The sequence below is a fragment of the Vidua chalybeata genome, chromosome 1 (assembly GCF_026979565.1).
Source record: "Vidua chalybeata isolate OUT-0048 chromosome 1, bVidCha1 merged haplotype, whole genome shotgun sequence".
In the NCBI taxonomy this organism is placed as follows: Eukaryota; Metazoa; Chordata; class Aves; order Passeriformes; family Viduidae; genus Vidua; species Vidua chalybeata.
This window is the reverse complement of record NC_071530.1, coordinates 129313430-129329931: the sequence shown is the minus strand read 5'-3', so window position 1 is coordinate 129329931 and position 16502 is coordinate 129313430. Positions and strand designations below refer to the sequence as shown.

General features: G+C 35.0%; 1 protein-coding gene across 1 annotated transcript in view; it reads right to left on the bottom strand.

Annotated features, from left to right (window-relative positions):
• The window catches only part of TMEM67 (transmembrane protein 67), a 30822-nt gene that overhangs the window by 9003 nt on the left and 5317 nt on the right, over positions 1-16502 (bottom strand). Inside the window, exons 6-20 of the mRNA XM_053944768.1 lie at positions 16348-16422; positions 15079-15141; positions 12613-12767; positions 12384-12492; positions 10775-10861; positions 8814-8879; positions 6481-6637; positions 5982-6105; positions 5056-5161; positions 3181-3237; positions 2989-3087; positions 2401-2499; positions 1985-2071; positions 1160-1259; positions 919-1058 (exon numbers count right to left, since the gene is read on the bottom strand). Coding sequence (XP_053800743.1) covers positions 919-1058; positions 1160-1259; positions 1985-2071; positions 2401-2499; positions 2989-3087; positions 3181-3237; positions 5056-5161; positions 5982-6105; positions 6481-6637; positions 8814-8879; positions 10775-10861; positions 12384-12492; positions 12613-12767; positions 15079-15141; positions 16348-16422 — 1524 coding nt within the window. The remainder of the gene's footprint in view (positions 1-918; positions 1059-1159; positions 1260-1984; positions 2072-2400; positions 2500-2988; positions 3088-3180; positions 3238-5055; positions 5162-5981; positions 6106-6480; positions 6638-8813; positions 8880-10774; positions 10862-12383; positions 12493-12612; positions 12768-15078; positions 15142-16347; positions 16423-16502) is intronic.

The following is a 16502-nucleotide window of genomic DNA, read 5'->3' as shown; positions in this document are numbered from 1 at the left end:
GGGTTGACAATTTCCTCATGTCCTAGTGCTTGTCACTTGGGAGAAGTAGCACACACCTCACTACACCTTCCTTTCAGGTAGCTGCAGAGTGCAGTAAGAATAGGTGCTCTCTTTTCTCCCTCTCTATTACCATTGCACCTAAGTTGGTCCTGGCCTGTATTTACCAACAGCAAAAATGCTCACATAGTCAACCAAGAAAGTTTCAGGACATTCATTATTTAATTTAAAGGAAAAATTTTAAAAGGACTGTAAAATTGAATGAAAGGGTTAAAATATGTATAAGAGCCTCACAAAAACAACTATATGCTACATACTTTAAGAATACTTCCCAAAACAGAAAAAAATACTAAACTACAAAAGAAACAAGCCCAAACATTTTTTAAAAGCTAAAGCACAGTTTCTCACTTATCCTGAAGCTGTAACTGAAGGCATACTGCCATCAGGAACAGCACTGGCACATTTTATTTCCTGTATAATAAAAGGGTGCTGCAGCAAATTAGCAGGAAGGAAGCTCAGTTCAGACAAATATGAAATCAGAAATAAAACTGCAGACTGTGGCAGGAGGGTGCTAGTAGGCAAATAAAGAATTGAGTGTGTACACAGATTTATCAGTCTCTTAAGCCCTTTAAGGTAACTCTTTACTTAAAAAAAACCACCCCAAACAAATCAAACAAAGATCTCTAAGGTAATTAAAGGTTGGATAATTTTTTAAGTCTTCCTTAATGAAATATTGCAATGACCTATACATACATATAAATTTTAAAACACATTAAAATAATTCTTTTACTAGGTTACATTATTTCAAGTGAATTTAAAGGTGATTCACTATTACCACACAGAATGCAAGAATTAAACATCAGACCTTTATGTTACACTCTGGTTGTGAATTATAAATGATAATAATAATAGTAATATTACCTCCAGGAAAAAAAGAACTGCAAGCACTTGGAAGAGAGGATTTATTTTCCTCACTGTCTGAATTTCATTCCATTCATTTGCTATAAAGTATGTCCTCCATATGCTCACAGGTGCAGCAGCACTTTTAGTAACACCTTCACCTAAAAAGAATATGTACAGTAAAGCTCTAAAATTTAATATCTGAGAGTAATATCTGAATTTCACCAAAGCTTCTTATACAAAGAAGCGTAGCTTGAATTACCTTCAACTGCTTTAAGAACTTTGCCCTTAGGTCTTTCCCAGTCAATAAAGAAAATATCAACAGCAAGTTGTGAAACCAGCAAGTGTAAAAACTGTAGAGCCTAAGGGAGAAAAGTAAGGACAGAAACAGCATATACACAAAGATGGAGGAATAGTCATTGCATGGATTATTCATGAAACATAACAAGCAATATCTTGATTATACATGAGACTGCAACTTTATTACCAACTTTTGATAATCTTTTGTTTGTTTAAAAGCTTGGAGTAATGGTAAGTTGTGTGATGATGTCCAAAATTATGAAGAAAATACAGCAACGTAGCAAATTTTAAAAATTGACTTTTTCCCCATAACATACTAACCTGGACTACGAATTCCAAATTATACAATATTTGTATGTACCACGAAGACAGAACAGTGATCTCAGAGTTCTACATAATTGAATGTAATTATTTGGTTCTGTCTTCTTTCTAATCAGGAACTCACAGCACTTACATTCTGCTTTAAATGGAAGTACTTGCTTTCTTGATATGATGCTAATTATTTGGGTTTCTTTATATCTTTATCCTTGAAAGAATGATTTTTCAGTCTTTCTTTTGTGACCTTCTTGAAACATTTATTTTCCTATAAAGACTCCACAAAATAAATTTCTATGGAAAAATTACTTATTTCTCAGAAGAACACAACTATTAGGACATAACATCCACACACTAATAACTAATAACTGTACAAGATATTTAAAAACAAGCCTACTTGTTTTTAGGAAAATAGGATACATACATAGAAGCATGATGACATGTATTTTATGGTGAAGAAAAAATTATTTACCTTTAAACTAAACGCACATGCTAGGTATGTAACAAAATCTTCTTCTTGAGATGGAAGAGGTAAAAGGACAGATACAAACTGCTGAGCCTATAATTGAGAAGTTACATTGAAACAGTACACCTGCATACATGACAACATAATAAATACTTAAGTGTGAGTAGGCTTTTCCAGAAAAAGATCAATGAATGTGTAAAATATTTAAGTAACTATTAAACAGACTGCAAGTACAACAAATCCTAAGGAAAAAAACCAGGTGAACACAAAATTTAAGCACACAAACCAGAATGTTACATAGAACTTGCCTCAACAGTCTGACAAGAAAAGGAAAAAAAAAAGAAAAAAGAAAATTAATGTCCATATAAAAATATTTTTAATATTACTAGTTTTTATACATCCAAATCTGGAAGAACACTTACTTTGAAGAATACAAGCCAATAAATCCCTGTGCCCACTGTGATGATAAAGAAAACGTTGGCAAGGTCTCCAGCATAGAACAGTAAGAACTTGAAAACTGTCTGCAATTATAAAAACATGCTGTAGACATCTGTAAAACTATTAAGTAACGCATATATTCCTAATGCATTCATATAAAATGTTATGTAGCTCACATAGGAAACTCTAGTACTGAAAAGCCCTGAACAAAAAGCTTTCCACTGTGGTTATATATTTATGCTATTTTCACCAGCTGAAACTCTTACATGATGGTTGTTGTTCAAGGAAGAATTAATCTGAAAACCAAGTCCACTCAACTGATCAGAATAGCCCTGTAAATACCTATATTTTTTAGAGCAGCATTTCCTGAATGACAATATCAGAATCAAAAAGAATGCAAAACACCTGCTTCCTCAAGTGAACCTACCTCTGGGGCACAGTTCTATGCAGCTAGGCTAGAAATTATTTCAGTTACCTTAAGAAAACAAATCATTATAATACAGGGAATGACAACAAAGGTGCCCTTAAAGAGAGGAAGAGATGTCCCATTTCAGTCTGGCAGCTGTTCATACCTGCAAGTCAATTATAGAGCTTCCTGTCCGCCTCTTCCAGCCTGCAGTCTTGAGAAGAGACCATAACACTGCCAGTCCACCCAACACACCCAGTGCAATCTGAAAATAACAAAAAATTATTTGCAGATAATTTTTGCACAAAATATAGAAGTAAATAATTATATCAACAAATTAAAGGGAATTACAACTCACATCAGTCTGAATCTGAGCCTCTCTCTGGTTCATCTCATAGCTGACTGAGAAAGAAACCTGAATATTAAAATACAAAAAGTAAATATACACAGAAATTCTGAAGTGCTACAACCATGACAGACAGTGGTAGCTTTCAGTTTTAGTTGGTGGGAATTCCCATCTAGGGCTACTATACAAGTACCACAAACATCTTTTTTTACTGCATATGACCTGGTGTGCTCTGTTGCCAGGCTCAGTACCAGCATGTACTATGCAACTCTTACTGCAGATTTTACCAGCAGTAATGCTGGGGATGCCTGCCGTCTGCAAGATACCAGCTATAGCTATTTGTAATTCTTTCAAATGTGTATGATTTTTTCCTCCAGAAAGGAGACACTGAATGTTTGATACTTTCCCTTTTATCACTGATTAAAAGTAACCTTGATGCAATTAGACCAACATGGAAAATCATGGTAAGCTTGCACAGCTCAGATACTAGGGTTTTTTTCCGCTTGAATGAAATAAAAATTGTCATGCAACATCAAAATTGTTCCCTCTAGTTTAAATTTAACCTAAGACCTCTTTTGACTTTGGTCTAAAAAATTTGTACATGGAAGAGAAAATGTTTGCCTTGGTTTGAAAATACTCTGGTCAGAATCTTTGTCACTGCACAGCTAAAATTAACACAAGCATGATAATAAATGGTTTTTATAATTAAGTTTAAAAGAAGTATCACTCCTCCCCAAACCCAATCCCTCCTTCCTGACATCTTGTCTTCCCCAAACATTTATTCTGGTCAGGTAGCCATGTATCACTGAACTTGGGCTTAAATCTAAATATCCTCAGTTACTACAAGCTCAGTGTTTACAAAAACTGGAAACAAAATTCAATGTATTTTTTAGTTGCATAAAATTTGTTAAATGCAACAAGACATCCAAAATTGGCAATACCCAAATAGATCCCACATAGATATAAGGATGAAATAATATGACAGAAAACTGAGGAACTGAAAACAATTGTTCCTACCATCACAATTTGAATTAATTACTTTCTGGATACAGTGCTGTCTCAGCAGTTAAATAAAGACATCACTTAGCCAGGAAAAAAAAAGTCTCTTAATTTTTCTGTCTTTCTAATTCTCTTGCTTTCATGCAACTAATATGGAGCTCAAGGAATGCTGCTAGCACCACAAATTTCTTCTATCCAGATGTCTATTTGTACTGGAAGTCTGAACAGTTGAAGGTTGACAAGGAGAAAAAGCTAATATTAATCTTTTTTGTTCTACCACTCTAAGATCAGTATTTTTACTTTTTAAAGCAGTGTGACCTAACACACCAACAAGACAGAAGAATGGGACATCTATGCTGCTGCCCATGAAGGCAAGCAAAAGGGCAAGTAGGAAAGATCCCTTTTGCACCTGCTACAGTAGAATTTGGTGGTTTTCAGTGCAGAAAGATGAAACACTAAAGGATGTTTTAAATATATTACCAATATTTTAACTTAAACTACACATAACCTGAAATGTTTGTGTCGTAACAACCTCCTTTTAATGTGTTGTTTTAAATAAAAATACTAATTCCTTGCATAAATTGCTTGCAGTGCTGCATAGAGTCCTTTATCTGTTATTTTATGTGTGTCAAATTTTATTTGAACTGTAGCCTTATTTAGCATTATAAAACCAATTTCAAATTCCAAGTGTTTTGAGTTAAAAAAGACTGAAGATAAACTGAAAAGAGAATACTTTCAACTGATTTGTTTTAAAAGGTTTTAGTGAAAACTTGTAAATTCAAAACTCATCAGAACTAGAAACTGCTTATTATATTTTTATAACTCTCTATCAAAAACTGGAATTCCAACAGAACTGAAAGTATAATTAAGGTAGCACAAAGATCTCACCATCACACTCTGGGTTTCAGGGTTTTGGATAAGCACATCTGTATAAGCAACAGTAATTAGAGGAGGGTAGATGGTTCCTCTTTGTGTATGGGATACCAGATGGATACTGCAGAAATAGAGAGTATGAATTTTAAACTGGAGGAGTGCTTGGGAAGCAATCATTGAAACTTACAAGCAAATACTAAATGAACAGAACAACCTGAGCAATAAAATGTGAAGTTCTAACCCAATGACATGGCACTTCACATTTTAAAAATACAACTGGAGTGTACAAAGGCAGGTACAGAAATATATTTAAAAAATCATGGGAAGGAATGTTTACTGAAAATATCTGAATCAATCTTTACCTGTCTGCATCTTACAGGAGGACATCACATAAAGAAGGAGAAAAAAAGTTTCTTCCAATATATATTCCAGCTGAGATGAGCAATCAGTAATGGCCCTAACAGGCAGTCTCACAATTTTAGTTAAATGACTACAAGCCTATTCTGGATCGTATAACAGAATAGGCAATGGGTTAGAAAAAATACTGTAAAAAAGAATATGGAGTATGAAATAAGATCATTGTATAGTCAGCAACACACATACTGAAAAAGAATTAACAGAGGAGTTTTTAGGCCTTTCCAGACAACACTTGCTTCTAAGAGGTGACTGAATACCTGCTAACTTGCATTATGCCAACATGGTCTGATCCTTGTACCTGGAAGGGAATCATGGTGATTTTAATTCTCACAAGTCAATGTTGTTTTATTTAACTCATCAGAACAACCTATGGAGTTTCATTCCATTCCCAAATATGCAACAGAAAAAGCAGCACATATTACATATTAAAACATACATAACAAACAAACTTTAAGACAATAAAATGCAGACTGTACAACATTGACTTTATTTTCTATGTTCTATATATTATATGAGTTAATCACCTTATTGTTATTTTGCTAGCAATCCGAATTACCCTTGGTGGTTTTCCCAAGTCGTCCTCTTTTCCGCTAAGTGCATCCACCAAAAAAAATCGACGAGTCAAAAGCCAGTTGTTCATATTACTGCCTAGAAAACATGACAGTTTCACACACACATTATTCAACACACAAAAAGAATGTATTAGAAACAACATATATAACTGCATAACACATAGTAACTAATGAGGATTTCAAATTATTTATTTTCAACTTATACAAACATATAATGAAATGAGATTATTTTATTTGTGCATATTACTGACTGGAATGGTGTATGCAACCAAAGCTTGCACTTAAACTATCAGAACTTGCCCACAAATACTACATTTTTAAAATGGAAACAAGTTATGATATGTTGTGGTATCTTTAAACACAACACAGTCACAGTAGTTAACATAGATTATTTCTATTTGAAGTTTTCAGATGGTTTAAATTCATAGAGATCTTACTATCACCATCTTACCTTGATTAACAAACTTTTCATTGTATTGAAGATTCAAATTTAAAACTGGCACAGCCCAAAGATGTTGCTGTCCATTGCCACCATTATATTCAAGGAACAGGTCATAAAAGACTGGATTAGCAAAGTCCAATAAAATCTTAGAAACTGGAATTTTGCACTACAAGAAAAAAAGTGAATATTAAAAGATCACTTTAACCATTTAGTTAGTTTGTCAAGCTGTGGATTCCTTCCCTACAGCCACTTTTTTATCCCATTAAGAGGACACCTGTCCAAACCACGAGCAGAGAGTTTCTTGAGAATGCTGTGAGAAATTGTGTCAAATGCTTTAATGAAGTACTGATAGACAAGGCATTCCAGCTATCTGCAAGCAATTACAAAGTACTAATGATTTTATGTAAACTTCTTGGAAATGATTGCAATTAACTGGAATGTCTAATGTGGAGAATGAAGCTCTTAAAATTTTTCAACAGATTTGGAAAAAATATCCTAGCAAACCTCACAGACATAAAATCTGAAACAGCATAAATATTAAAGTCAGGAAACATAAATGCTGAAGTCATGAAATCTGGTTCTGGGCCCACCAGTATAAGAGAGAAATTAGGCTACTTGATACAGTCCAGCACAGGCCAGTATGGTGAGGAAGAGATTGAAGCATCTCTGCTACAGAGAAGAGCTGAGACTCTTGTGCCTGGAGGTTAAGAAGGCTCAGGGGGATCTTATCAATGTGTACAAATATTGTCAGGGGAGGGTGTACGAGACAGAGCCAGGCTCTTTTCAGCAGTGCCCAGTGATAAGACCAGAGGCAATGGGCATAAACTGAAATAGGAGGTTCCCTCTGAGCATCAGAAGACAGGTTTTCACTGACACAGGTTACCCAGGGAGGCTGGAGTCTCACTCCCTGGAGATCAAAACCCATGTGGATATGGCCCTAGGCAACCTGCTCTACATGGCCCTGCCTGTCTTGTGGACAAGACAGCCTCCTGAGGTCCCTGACTACCTCAACCACTCTGTGATTGTGCAAAGAAGGTAAGATGTGAAAGCAGGTAACTTTTTGCAAATGTGAACAACCATTCATTTAAAATACTCATATAATTTGTCAACTCTGTTTTCTCTGAAGCCTCCAAAGCCCTTTCCAAAGGGGAAAAAACAGTAATGCATACAGTGGACAAAAATTATATTAAAAATACTCAGTAAGTTACTGATGTATCTATTCAAAACCCAACAATATTAACTGTTATTAATACAGGTAATACAGAATGAGTATCAAATACTCAAGATTTTAAAAAGAAAAAGAGCCCCATACTCAACTAGTTCAATAATCCTAAATACAACATGTTTTCATTCTGTCTGAAATACTGAAATATGGATTAAACAACACTAAACAATATGAAAGATATTGTTAAATATCTTGATAAATAAAAATATTTTAAAAATATTTGCCAATGTTATTTGGTAAACACTTTAAATTTCCCAGAGTAAGCTTTGACAGCTATGACTTTCCAAGACTTTCACACCACCTTTAAATAGCAGCCATAGTTTTGTATTTTTACACTTCAACACATGATGTGGGGAATGGTTTTCAGTGTTCAATGAATTAATAAACAATACCAATATATAGGTATGAGATGCTGTGATTATAAAGATGTTTCTTTCTCCACTCCATTGCCAAAGAGACTACCAGCTACCCATCTAACATATTAAGTGACAAAAATTAATGATGTTTTATCACTGGCAGAACCATTTCTGCAGCTGACATAATTTAATCTTCTATTCCCTCTTCCTTTCCTGGTGTTTAGTAAAGTGTGAAAACCCCAACAGTGTTTTTTCATAGTTAAGACAGGTAAAGATTCTCTTTCCTCTGATAAGTAATCTGCTCAATTAAAATTAATTTTCAATATCTTCACTGAATTCACTAAAATCAGGGCATACTATAAAGAGTAAATGGGAACAATATTCAGGCATAGCATAACTGGATTTGCCTTCTTTCCATATGAAAACTGGCCAAAGATGGTGGTAGGAAACTTAGGAGATATGATACAAAACATATGGCTGTCATAATTCAGGCACTGTGTTCTTCCACTGCTAAGTCAGCAACCTCACAAATACAAATGCCAGTTTAATTTATTGAGATTATGCTATGTAGTAAAAAAGTTTTGTGATGTAGTTAAATAATTTAAAAAACCCTACACTTATTTCATTCAATTTCCCAAGAAAGAACTCCATGTTGCAGCCTATGCCTAAACTCCAGAGGTTCTTCAATATGCACTGAATAACTAATGACATATAAGGCAGCTTAATTCAAATTTGAAAATAGCATTTTATATCTTACTTACATTTTGTTGATAAGTTGTTCCAAAAACATAAGCTGCATTCAATTTAGTTTGGGTATCAGGACAAAGCTGAATAAAACATAATTATAATTTGGTTAATTCAAAGGTATTGTCTTCTCATGTGAAAAATGCAAGCACTTATGTAATAAGAGTTCTCACAAAATATATTTTTCTATTTTTTAATAAGAGAAGGATTTATTTTGGGGTAAACACAATTATTTGTTTCACTAACACTGATGTGCTTAAAATTATAGTTTAGCTTATTCATACTTGCATAGTATTTTTCAATTCCATCACTGAAATCTGTGGACAGCAGCATCCAAACTGGCAAGAATAATCTTTCTATGGACTGAATGTTCAATGCACTGTACTGCCTCAAGCTCAATCAGAGGCTTCTGCTAAATTCAAGTATCCCATAAGAAAAGAAGTCCACATTCATAAAGCCTGGTTTCTCTTAAGCTGGCATTCTTAGAGAATCATAGTCATAGCAAGTAATATTTTTTTTCTTTTTTTAATACAACACTTATAATTTTCAGCAAAGAACAGCAGATTCAGCTGAATCCAGAAAAAAATGGTCCAAAGTCTAACATGGAGGCCAGAGCCATTTTCCCAAATGAGAATGAAGTCTAAATTTGCATAAAACACAATTCTATTAGTGTGAAACTGAAATTCTGGGAGTTGCTACAATTATGCATTAAGACCACTTTAGCATTGTGATGTCTTATCATCATGCACAATCTATTGCATTAAAGGAGGCTTTGAATTGAAAAGCTATTCCTTTCCCATTGGCTCTTGATAGCTGTTAAAAGGTTCACCCTAGAAAATAAATGTGTCCCATAAACCTAAACTTATATGTCAGAATATATAATTTTCTATGCATAGTGACTGTCTTAGGTAACCTGTTCTCTTAAACACTAGTTTTCCTTAAAACTGGAGACACAGACACAAGATGGCTCATCCTGAGGCAATAACAAAGTAAATACTGAATGTCAGCTGCTCTTCTGTAGACACAGAAATGTTTGAAGTGATGTGCTCCAACAGAAAAGGAACCAACAATTCCCAATTGTCCTTGCTAGTGTTCTTATTGTTTGTCTAGGGAAATACTGAGAGTGCCTAGATCATCACTGGACTGCTAAACAAATTCTATTGTGTAACATGTTGCAGCTGCCCACTGTTCTCTCTGATAGACTAATTACTATTGCATTTTCTAACTGCTGCTTACTTGCATTTTTCACAGCCTAACTACACAGTGTGGTACTGCTGAAGTAGAATGTCTGTGTCCCTGAAATCTGAGGGTGTAGTGTCCAAGGGTACTTCCAGCCAGTATTCCCCCTTTCTATGTAAAGTCTCCCACCATGTATTTGTAACTTTCTGTTATGAAAAAGGCACATGCTGGTCATAGTGTGCATTTTATATTTAAAACAAAAATAAATAAGCAAGCAAAAAAATCCCAAGACAATGCAAAGAAAATGGTGTAGATCAGCTTTCCTACCTCCCTTGCCAGTGACATAACCACTGATTTGATTATCACCCCCATGATGTGTGCAAATAGTTGACAGCATCTAATAGGGATAGCATCATCTATAAACACATGTGGACACAGAGCCAAAGAATACACTTTTCTCAACAAGAAAAAGAGGTTTAATAAGAAACTACACATGAGCAACTATGCTGAATGGAAGACAGGGATAACTGGTTCTAAGTGATTAACACTATTTTGCAGAGCTTTCCAATATGCCAAATTTATACTGGTCCAAAGGATGAAGGCAGTGTTGATGAATTTATACTTCTGATTTTGTAGAGATCATTGTGAGCAAGAATAAAGGGCTATTTTCCCTAACCTAGCTCTACAGTTATGAACCGTCATTAGTGTAATAACCAAACTCTTGGCTTTTGTCTTCATTTGGCTAAAGGCACTCAGAACATTTTGCTTATCAAGAGAAGATAACTATAATCAAACATACCTGTAAGAGACCTCCTTCCAAACTTTGCCACTTAAGAAAGTTTCCTGCTGCATCAAACGAGGCTGCAATAAATTTCAGCTTTACATCCTGTTGATGAAAAAAAGATAAGACCACTGAAACTGCCCTGAAGTGGACATACACATTTTAGAGACTGCTGTCTAATTGTTTATGTTTCCTAAAACTTTCAGCACAATCCTTAATTTTTTTGCCCTTATGATTTTGTTTTTAATTTTGGGTTTGGTAGTTTACTTTTTTTACAAAAAGATACCATTCTTCTACAGCTTCACTGGTGACATGATAAAAATTCCAAAGGAACTTCTACATACATAGACACGCCCTAACTTAACCAGGAATCTATGCAGATTTCTAATGTATACAATGCTGGAATCTAGAGGGCTTCCAGGAGCTTCAGTGTTAGGAGGAACAACAAGTATTTTAGTTACTAAAACAACTGCTACATTGCAACATTGTTAAATTTAAAACATAGCCTTGTAGAATATGGCTGAAAAAGGCATAATAATTTTATTTTTGAGTCAATAAGAAAACTCTAGATAAATTGACAAACAGGTTATCACTAGTACTATTTACTGTGATTAGCTGAACTTGAATAACCTATTTCAGTTATGCTATTTTACAATTAATTTGGAAAAATAAGTCACTGTTTGATTTACTATCTGATTTCTTCATAAAAATGTGCCAATTAACAAACTACTTAAGCAGTTCATCCCTCCCAGGGATGGATATCTGGCTTTGTTAACATTTTTTTCTCACCTCTTTTTTTTTCCATAATTCACTGCAGTAAGAGGAAAAGGCTGGAGTAATACACTGAATCCATCTCTGATACAATCAGCTTGTAGAGATTTGTAACAGAAATATTACAAAATAATTGAGTAGGGGAGAAATGTGTGTGTAAGCAACAGCAAGTGTTGCCACCACATAACGGATGGAGTACACTGTTCTCAGCTACAGAGCTGATAAATGGGTTGTGATAAAACCTGGCACAGACAACTTGTCAGCAAAAGACCCAGCACTCTGGCACACTGGGAGGGTGGCAGTAAAGATACAGCATATCACATTTACCCCTCTTTTTCACATCAGTTCACCAAGAAATCTGACAAAAGGATGTACATATTTAAAAAAAAGACAAAGATCAACTTTGCCTCAGATTTATGAAGATGGAAGTAAACAAGACTCTGAAGCAAAAGACAGTGTCAAAACAACTATGAACTCTTAAGATGTCTAAAACATTTGCCTAATTACTAGTTTACCACTGCCAATCCAGATCCTTGGGGACACAATGAACACTTAAAAGCTGGCATCCTTTGTTCCCTGTGCGCTGGTCAGACCACACAGGCAAGCACATCTTGGCCTTATGAGAATGTGGGTATAAAAGTGTAAGCAAAGGAAGAGACTAGATATCATTTTAGATAAATATCACTTTCTTCTTCCCTAAGATCTCACACTGAGTTTTGTTATACTAACTGCCTAAAATTTACCTTTACTAAAATTTACCTTTAGTAGAGTCACATCTATAATAAATCTAAACATTTTAGGTGATTATGTCCTCTTCCTAATGGATGCTTCCCTATGTCTCCTACCCAATACCTACCTTATCTGTTCCCTTAAAAGTGAAGGTTGTAGGAAAATGATTTTTCTCAAGCACTTGGGATGCTAATCCTGGTTGGTCACTATAATACAGCCATGGAAGATTATGCCTCCTGAAAAGAATTACAATGTTTTCTATAAAGAAACATAATATTTTTCATCGAAGAACATTTAGAATAACAATTTCCATACAAAGCTATTAAAGACCAAAAGTTATGGAAAAGGCAACTTACCAGTAGGGTATTGAATGAATGATGCCTACCCTTGCTGTACTGACAAAAATATACTGAAACAAACCACAGGCATCAGTACTTGAAGTACTCAATGAGTTCATATTCATCACACACATATTTCCAAGAGCTTGGCATGCTGTTAGATTAGAGTACAACTGCAGTGGAGAAACACAAGAAAGCAGAAAAGAAGTATTTAATTTCCCTCCCTTTCGTGAGGTAGTCATAAAATTAATGTTATTTTTAAGAAGCCATTCCTAAACCTTTGTGTTCACTTGAAAGTAATTTCATTTTGTCAACACCTACTATTTTCTTCCACATATTCAGGTACCATATTTTTATAGATCTGCAGATGGCAGCATGAAATCAATACTCTCACTTTTTCAGCTTATTTTAGTTGCATCTGCTAGATGGTAAAAAGTGACAGAAATGTCAAAATCTGCACTTAGAAAACAAAGTAAGAATCAAAATATATAATACCGCTTAGACTGTATGGCAAAGATTACTCCTTCAAAGACCTAAAACTGACAACTATAGATGCATGTAGTATTTTCTCTTCAGTTTCATGTACCTTGTTCAATTTTGGTAAACACACCAGTGCCAAGCGGTAAGCAGAGGTGACACCTGGTATCTGTGTGCAGGGGTCATTGCACTGGTATTAACTTGCCACCTCCTTACCCCCATTTGTGTGCATCAGACCAGCAGCTGCTCATCACAGGCTGGCAGCACCTCTGAATGGCTGAGCAGGCTGAGGCAGACAAACAGGATAAACTGTTGTCAGTGATAAAGAATGGGACCAGTGGGAGAATACATCTCAAAGCTGTGTGTATGAGATGGTGATAGGAACAGCTGCAAAGGTGATCTGGGAAAATTCTGAACAAAAGTCTGCTGAAATACTGACTGATAAAACACCACCTGCCAACCTGGGAACATGGCCTGGGAGTCTGAAACATCGTTGCAGCTGAGTACCTGAACTTCAGAGCTCGCTGAGATACCATCAATAAGCACAAACCCAAGGAATTGTAACAGTAACCTACCATCTGGGATGATGAAAAGAGTCTAGACGAGAGTGAGGGTTTAGAAGAGGGAAAACATTCCAAAAGAGTAGGAATAGGCAACTGCTATTGATGGTTGTACATGAAAAAGTAGAAATACAATCTGAAAAAAACAAAGACTGGCCTGAGATATAAAATGTTGTAATCTATTGGCTGCTTCAGGTGGTGCTGCCCTACACCACCTTATTTGTCTCTGATATAAAAATTACTTTTTACCCAAAATGGAGAGTGAATCTGTCCCTGCCTCTCATCTCTCTCTCTCAATCTCTACACACAGAGGAGGTCCCCTACACAAACTTTTCTATGAGCTCTCCTAGGCAAGTTAGCAGACTAGGGATGCCTAACTGCCTCCAGATTCTGCAATGTTGATAATCTTTGAGGTGAAACTTCATCTGTCATCAGTTTTGAGGCCTCACTCCTGGGAGTGGTTTCTTGAGTACTGTACTGGTACTATTTGGAATAATACACACAAATATGGGTAATTCATCGTAAGTGCCTTTGCTGCTTTCCTAGTGACCATTTTGTAGCAACTTGTAATATTGAAATGTATGCCTGCTGCTACTATTGACTGCTGCTACCAACTGCAGTACACATATACACTTGCTTTACCAATCCTAACTATACTTACTTTACCAGTAATAACTTGCAGTAATGTCTAATAAAAAAATGTAGGAAATAAAGACTCCATGTGCTCGTGTATTATGGAATCCTGCAAATCCTTATTGTGATCGTTAGAGACTTTAGACCAGGTAATCCTTTGAGTTGTGACAGAGAGGGACAAAAAGTAGAACCTGAGAAGTTAAAATCTGATCTTCAGGAGAACAATACAGAAGGAAAATGAGAATGTGTGATAACAGAGCTGGTAAAAGAGAGGCAGAGGCACATGTCCTTCACAAGTGTCCGTGACTCTGTTGCTGTAGCCACTCTTTCACCCAAGGTTACTGTCACCCAGAGCAACATAATGGTAAATAACACTTGCATACAGAAAGCAAAGCAAAGCTAAAAAAGGTGGTTTCATGGTTATGAATAATTGAAAATCAACTAAGAGGTAAAGAACAGGTGCCAGTAAATACTGGATATGTAAGAAGTTAATTTTCTGAGTGATCCCTTACTGGATATTCTCATCTATATTCAAATATATGGACAGTAAGTCACATACTACTGAATATTGAAGGATTTTTTTCTTTAACACTATTCATCTTGTGAAAATTCCAATGCTATAGACTTGCATTAACATTGACTAGCCCTCAGTATTTCTAAGCATTCTGTATATATAGTTATTTCTTTTCTATTCTTAGCTCAAAATAAAATTATTTAAAAATAAGCAAGGTAACTTCCAAATATAAAAGTGACATGCTTTTATAGAGTACCATTCTGTTTAAAAAAGCAAACTGCAAATATTAATGAAACTCACCCAACAGGCAAAGGCTGAGGACTGAAGGTTTTTCAGAAACCATGCTGATGCCAGTGTTATACCCTGTAAATAAGGAACTTTTTCATTGTCTTTGCTCACAACAACTCATTCATAATGTAACAATCTGGAAAATTATGTCAACTAGAAGATGCTACTTATTTTTTTTCTAAGAGCTTTCTGTCCTTTGTAAATATCTCAGTCTAACAATATCAGTTCAAAACACAACCATAAAGCAATAATTTCTTTCACTTCACTAAATTAGACAAAGTATACAGGACAAGAGCTGAAATATTTAAGATTTGAATATGTATTCTGTGATGCAGAAGTTTCTTTACTACACAACGGAAGTAGTAACAATTTCAAGAGTAAGATGTTGACTTGATGGAAAATCTAACTCAGGACTAAATTTGCCAAATTAATTACTTCACAACCCCTTTTTTATAACTACTCACATTTGAACTACACACTGCATTCATATATACTGTAAGAAACTGAAAAGTCATATTTTCAAAAAAATATTACTCGGAAGACAGAATTTTCAGGGAGCAAATGAATGTTTCATATCAGAAAAACTGAAGACTGCTTTTCACTTTCTTTTAAGTGGCAGCTTATAACATCAGTTCATTTAGGAGCAAAATACATTTCTTAGCCACACAGCATTTCCTGAATTCAAAACTACTAGGAAAATGGTCCTAATAACTTTGAGCAGATTTCACAATTCATGAAAGTTCACTAGCTAAAACAATGCAATCCCCTTCAATCTTCTCAATAGAACATACTTTCATTCATTAGCCAATTCAAGGATTTCAGCAATTTCATACACAATCTCAAACTTTATAGGCGCCCATCTTCTTCTACAAGCTCTAAGATCAAGCAGTAAACTCAAGCCTTATATTTTTTTAAAATGTTTTACACAAATACAAATTTTATGTAGTAAAAAAGCCCAGAAGCACTCATGGATTCTTCAGCATGTTTTTGTGATACAAGAGTGTGCTTTAAATGCACACAATTAATACAAAAGGTTGCATTCTACTTGTTTTGATACTAAAGTCATGTAAACGACTGCCCTTTTTCAGTTTCCAAAACAGCATGAATTTTTAAAAGCTTACTCCATTATAACAATGCTTACTTGATGTCCATACCTGCACTCTATCTTGATGCAAATGACCTTACAATCACTGGGATCAGACAAAAAAATTGGGATTTGAAATACTTACTGAGAGTAAACAATGAGAAAGCTTGAAAGTGTTTTAGAATAAATACACTTACTAGCTGTGCAAAACGAACAGCTGCAACTCCCTTTGGGGGTAAGCCTTCACGAGCCAAGAAACACAACCCCCCAGTCTGAAAGAAATAAAAGAATAAAAAAATATTAATAAGATATTAATGCACTTGTCAAAATAACTCTTCTTTTTCTGAACTTC